This window comes from Lissotriton vulgaris, chromosome 1_1 (assembly GCF_964263255.1).
Source record: "Lissotriton vulgaris chromosome 1_1, aLisVul1.2, whole genome shotgun sequence".
In the NCBI taxonomy this organism is placed as follows: Eukaryota; Metazoa; Chordata; class Amphibia; order Caudata; family Salamandridae; genus Lissotriton; species Lissotriton vulgaris.
Genome location: NC_141685.1, coordinates 489227588 through 489234141, shown reverse-complemented (window position 1 = coordinate 489234141; position 6554 = coordinate 489227588). Strand labels below are relative to the sequence as shown.

The 6554-nt window shown below is 52.4% G+C and overlaps 1 protein-coding gene across 1 annotated transcript; it reads left to right on the top strand.

The window, feature by feature from the left end:
- The first annotated feature begins 1112 nt into the window (after positions 1–1112).
- Positions 1113–2501, top strand: LOC147747387 (uncharacterized). The gene has a single exon (XM_086925493.1). It carries the CDS (start codon positions 1113–1115, stop codon positions 2499–2501), a length of 1389 nt encoding a protein of 462 aa, XP_086781619.1.
- Positions 2502–6554: the final 4053 nt, after the last annotated feature.

Below are 6554 nucleotides of genomic sequence, written 5' to 3'. Positions count from 1 at the left end.
AGGCATCGCGCTCGAGCGGAGGTCTCCGGGACACGAAGCAGGTTTGAAGAGCACTTGTAGGCAGGCGCCTGAATCGTCAGTAAAAGGTATTTTGCGGGGGCGGTGGGCCCCGCATGGGAGATCGGTGAGCCAGCCGGCAGTTTGTTTAGAGGCCAGCGTGCAGGTCTCAGGGATACACACGGACCCGGGCAGTAACGGCGGTGTAATACTCCTTTGTTAGGGGCTGCCCTCGTGTTAGCTTAAGAGAAACGCTCCACCTGTATGAAGCGAGGTTTGCACTTGGTTCGTTTCCTTTGCTTCTGTATATAGATATTTCGGCTAATAGGAACGATTGCACGCTGCACAGGCGGCGCGGGAAAGGTGATTGGGGAAATTTAAATCCGACCGCGTTAGCGCTTTTGTTTTCGAAGCGCCTGGTGCCACTATCAGGTTGTGTGTATATTGCAAGGATTCACGGGGAGGAAGCGAAGCAGGGTCGACCAGGGCAGGACCTGGATGGGAGACCCTTGGTGAAAGCAGGCGAATTTTTTGGTATAAAGCACTGAATTTAAATTCGAAATTACAAAGGAGGGTGTATTTATTGAATATAAACCTTCCTGGCTTAAGGAGCCTACAATAAATGTGGGTGTTTTTTAATCTGCTCCTGCTTTATATTCCACGGTATTGATACAATCTTCTATTGCAGGCAATTAACGACTGATTGGTATTGGTGCAATTCGATTACCGGAAGGGCCATAAGACGTCGTTGCTGATCCAACACCATCTGGGAGCACGCAGGACGTATCGGTAAGAGGAGAGCGGGGGGCTAGCATTTCATAGCTTCTAGTTGCCGCCGGGTGGGTCTACGTTAGAGTTTACTCACCCCTGACAAACCGGATAAGCCGGGGCGTTGCGGTTGCTGTTGCATGGTGCTTACAGCCCCCTGTACATCCTCCAGCTGGTGAAGGTACAGAGCGCACGGTCTGTTAACATAAGGAGTGTAGGGCCGAGGCGTGCGATCATGCCAGGGCAAAGGGGTGGTAAAAGGGGGTCTAGCACGGAGGCCATGATGCAGGCTATGATGTGGGAAATGGCTCAAATTAGCAAGATTGGGTAAGGTTGAAGAGGCCCGCATGAATGATAGACTCGCTGACCCCCCGGGCCCATCAGGGAGGCCAGTACGGGAGAGAACGGTTCCTTTGCCAAGGGGTGATTTTGTTACCCCACCTAAGAAATCCAGGGCAAAAAAGCCTAGGTTCAGTTCCCCAACCCCAGGGCCTTTAGAACCAGTTCCCACTGTACCAGTACCCACGATACCAGTTCCAGTGGCACCACTGCCAGCGATCCCAGCACCAATGGCACCGGTGCTCCCTGCTGCTCCGGCTGCTCCTACAGCACCTATCCCCCCTCCACCTGGGGGACTGGCACCAGTCCCGGGTGGGCCATCGCCACCGGCCCCATTGCCTAATTTGCCTGGACCCCCAGATGTTCCTCCTGGGGTCCCAGATGTGCCGGCGGGCAGTCCGGACCCAGTCCCTGTTGAGTTGGAGTCTCAGATAGCGGCATTATTGCCTTGGCTTCGAAAAGGGGGTGTGTGTCTTCCCTCAGCCGACCATGCGGCTGAAGCAGTTAAATTGGTGGAAAAAATTAAGGCTGCAACAGCGGCTGATAGTATGGCGGTGCCCATATCTTCTTCACTTACAGGTTCCAGTTCAGCCCAGCCAAATGGAGATAGTGTCCCACCAACACAGGCGCCCGTGAATGGTAAGGAGGTGGCGCTGCCCCTTTTGGGGGACGGCGTTGTGCCATCCAGGAGTGAAAACTTAGGGCAACATGTGTCTCAGGCAGTGAAGGAAATGATTTGGGCGGGGAAGTATGTATACATTTATTCCTTGTTGTTGGACAATAGGGAGATGGAACAGGCTAAGTTGATGAAGGAATGGATGCATCCAAGTGAATGGAGGGCTCAATGCTCCAGATTCAAGGTAGAGGAAACGTTGAAGAATTGGATCAGGGCCTTTGCTGTCCTTTCCGCGATCACGGCGGAACGGCCCCCAAATGTCCAGGCAGCTATGTCTTGCTACATGAGTAGGATTGTGAGGTGGAGCGATCAGTATACCGGCGATGCCTGGAAGGAGTATGATATTAATTTCAGGAAGGCCAAAGAGTTTAATGCATCTTTAGCGTGGGACACGGTGGATTCCATGTCATGGCATCAGCAGTTCTCAGGGGACACGGCCCCTACACAGTCTACTAGCGCTCCCAGGGTGTTCTCCGCCAGGCCCCAACAGCCCTTTCGGTCACACCAGGGGAATGAGGTCCCCGGGAAGAACAAGGGGGGGGGGGGGGCAGAGAGAAAAGGGGTGTGTTGGGACTTTAATAAGCGCTCCTGCTCAAGGCCCCAGGGTACCTGTAGATTTAGGCATGCGTGTTCAATTTGTGGTCACCCGTCCCTTCCCGAGACAACATGTAGGAACAAGCAAGGTAACCACGGTCACGGGGGAAGGGGGAAGCCTGAGTAATTCAGTCCAGCATGCCACTCCAACGCCAATAGACGTTTTTGCAATGATCCCCTGGTTGAACAGATACCCTGATCGCACAGCTGCCACTCTATTGCAAGAAGGTTTTTCTCAAGGTTTTAGGATCCCAGCAATGGGTTACACTGGTAGCCCACACTGCAAGAATCAGCTTTCAGTAACACAGAATCCAGAGGTGGTGGCCGCTAAGATTTCCAAAGAGTTGTCCCTAGGCAGGATAGCAGGCCCCTTCCAAGAGGTGCCGGTTCCCAATTTTGTGTGCTCTCCGTTGGGGGTAGTACCCAAGAAGGAAAGGGGCCAATTTAGACTGATCCACAACCTATCGGCCCGAGGGGGACATCCTTGAATGATGCAATTGATGAGGGGATTTGTAGTGTCAAGTATACCTCATTTGATCAGGCGGTTGATTTACTGCGTGCTCTGGGTACAGGTGCATTAATGGCAAAATCTGACATAGAATCTGCTTTCCGCCTTCTTCCTGTACATCCCCTGGATCACCACCTCTTAGGTTTCACTTTTGATGGCAAGTTTTACATGGACAAATGTATGCCTATGGGCTGTTCCATATCATGTGCATACTTTGAGACGTTTAGCCCATTCCTAGAATGGGCTATGAGACAGATCACTGGCCAATAACAGGTCATGCATTACTTGGATGACTTCCTTTTCTTGGGGGCGGCGGACTCTCAGGAGTGTGCTTGGGCATTGCAGGAATTTTGCATGCTCATGCGTGCTTTTGGGGTCCCGCTGGCACCAGGGAAGACGGTTGGACCAGCCACCTGCCTGGAATTCCTTGGCATTGAAATTGACTCCGTGGAGGGATGCTTCAGGTTACCCAGGGACAAGGTGTCGAAGTTTAAGGCAGCTCTGCGCCAATGCCTAGGTAAAAACAAGGTTTCCTTGCAGCAGCTGCAGGAAGTAGTGGGGCAGTTGAACTTTGCTCTAAGGGTCATCCCTATGGCCCGCCCGTTCTCACGCTCCATTGCTCAGGCGATGAAAGGGTTGCGGGAGAAGCATCACCGCACTAGGCTGTCATCTGAGGTGCGCCAGGACATGCATATCTGGATGGCATTCCTGGAGGGCTTTAATGGCAGGGTAGTGTGGTCAGCTCCCCCTGCTACATCAGCAGAGTTAGGCCTGTGGACTGATGCGGCTGGGAGTGTGGGCTTCGGTGCCATCCTTGGGAACAAATGGGTCACCCAGCGGTGGCCGGAAGAATGGAGAGCACAGGGTCTGACAACCAACATTGGCTTCTTGGAACTTTTTCCGATATGGGTGGCATTGAAGGTCTGGGCAGAACATCTATGTAACCAATCAGTGGTGTTCTGGTCGGATAACATGACAGTGGTGGAATGTATAAACCAACAAGGGGCTCGCTGTCCGTTTATACTATGCCTGATAAAAGAGATTGTGCTGCAATGCTTAAAGTGGAATGTAGTTTTCAGAGCCAAGCATGTGCCTGGCATCCTCAACAATGCTGCCGATTCCCTTTCTCGTTTTAAAATGCAGGTCTTCAGGGAACATCTTCCTGCAGCAGACCCCTTGCCAACACACTTCCCGGCAGTTCTTTGGCAGATTGGTGCCCCAGATTACAGGACCTCGTGGTTGCTATCTTAGCCCCCAGGACCAGGACAGCATACGAAGGGGCGTTTTTGTCTTACTGTAATTTCTTGGGTCAGGAATGGGCAGTTAAGTGGGCACAGGAGGCCAGTTTTGAGGCCTATTTAGAATGGATGCACAAGGAACGACGCTCCGTGACAGCGGCAAGCAGGCATAGGGCAGCGGTCTCTTTCTTTGCACAGACTAAGGGCATGCGAGATCCCACGAATACCTTTATAGTTCGCAAAGCTTTGAGGGGGTGGCGCCGGCTGCAGGGACACTGTAGATACGAGAAGGCCCATTGGACTGGCCCGGTTGGCATCATTACTGGAGGCATTACACCAGGTCTGCAGCTCACAGTGGGAGGTCCTCCTGTTCAAACCTGCATTTTCCCTGGCCTTTTATGGGGCCTTAAGGATTAGCGAACTGGTGGCAGGATCAAAAGTGGATAAATTGGGTGGCCTCCAGCGGTCTAGCATTACCATCAGAGAGGATACTATGTGGGTGACAATTCAGAGGTCCAAAACAGATCAGGAATCTCGGGGTCACACCATAGTGCTCCAACGGGCTCGGCCCAACCCTTGCTGCCCGGTCTCCCACGTGGAGGTCTTCCACGGACAGCGGGGGGCACGGCGGTGGGTGCACTGTTGTGTCACGCTGATTGGACACCATTAACTAGATTCCAGTTTAGGAGAGTCCTTGAGTTAACAGTCAGACAGGCAGGGTTAGATCCTAGAGAATTTGGCACCCACTCCTTTAGGATAGGGGCTGCAACTGAACCGGCATTAAGGGGTCTCTCAGCTGAGGATGTGAAGAGCATCGGGAGATGGACATCAGAGTGTTATAAACGTTATGTACGAATTGACATGTTGTAACAACTTGGTGCTCACGCTTGGTATGTTTTGGTTTTCAGTTTCTCAAACCTGTGACGCGGGGGAGGAACTCACCACCGGGCGTCAGCAAACAGCACCATCACAGCACGAGCAACAGGATGAACACAAGACAAAGGTTATCTGGATTGTGGGGCACTCTTACGTGAGGCGTGCTGAGCGTGTTTTTCTTTCAGGAGACCGTCAGGAAAGGGCGGCGCGTAAAGGGCTTGCTATCTCATTCTTTGGGAGGGGGGCCTGTGCCTCAGCCAGTTTAGGGTTTTTTTCCAGGGACTTTTAGCTCAGCAGCCCTCCGCCCCGTCGGTGGTGATACTCCATGTAGGGGAGAATGATCTGGCGAAGTTAGGGAGGCGCATCCTGATTGAAGAGATCATCTCCACGGCAGGGTGGGTGGCCAAGACTTGCCCGGGTTGCATTGTAGTTTGGTCTCAACTTATTCCTCGTTGGCAGTGGCGAGGGGGGGACTCGGTCAGGGCTTTGAATCACTCGGTAAAGAGGATCAATACTCAGTTGGACAAACTATTTCCAGCCCCCCGGTTGCAGACAATTCCACATGGATGTATCTGGGGCGAAAGGTTCTACCTGAAGGATGGGGTTCATTTAACAGAGTCAGGGAATGTCCTTTGGTCTAATAATCTCTGGGCCTGGTTGGAGGGTTATGCTGGGTAAACACACTCCTGGGTGAATTCTTGAGTAGGGGGAGGCCAGATCGTCGGGTAACAATGCTGGCCTGTGGCGATAAGGTCATGACCGGTGAGCAACTATTTTAAGGTCTGAGGGGGCGGGCATCATCCCATGGAGGTGCCCGCCCAAGGGGAGGTGCCCTTGGCACCTCATAGAACTTCAGGGGCAAGGTAATTGCTGTTCAAAGGGGCGCGGGTTGGAGTAGTCACGCTTTCCTTAGGCTGGTAGCCACCCCGTGCGCGCATACTCATGACGTCACCGGATGGCGCAGAGTAAGGGCCCTCCTTTAGTGGGTAAATGGAGTTCACGGCGTGGACCGGGTAATTACCAGGCCCGGCTACGCATGCGCATATCTCTGGGTAAGGCGCAGCTAGTAATTGTTTCACGGCGTGGACCGGGTAATTACCAGGCTCGGCTACGCATGCGCACATCTTTAGGTGAGGCGCAGCTACTAGGACCTGACACTGGTTAGCGACCTTGCCATATGGCCAGAAATGTAGTATACAAAAATCTAGCTTAGGATGTTAGTTCGGTTAGGAAACAACCTGTATTAGAGTCTCTGTTAAGGTTAGTCTCTCATACTTGTTGACAACATTGTATCTAATGTCCTGCTGATTTTTGTATAAAGTATTTATCATGCTATTAAAATTTTTAATTTTATAACTTAATAAATACGGCCGGGGGGTCCCGCGACCCCCCGCCTTCCAAAGATAACCATGTTTTGTGTTCATATGTCCGGGAGTTGGTGTGGTCATTTGGGAGGGGGGCGGCAGCCAGTCGCTGACCATGCAGCCGGGAGTGCTCAGAGTTCGCTTTTTTGAATTCGGCGTCCTAGTTACCAGCGGTTTGAAGCATGATGTGAGTG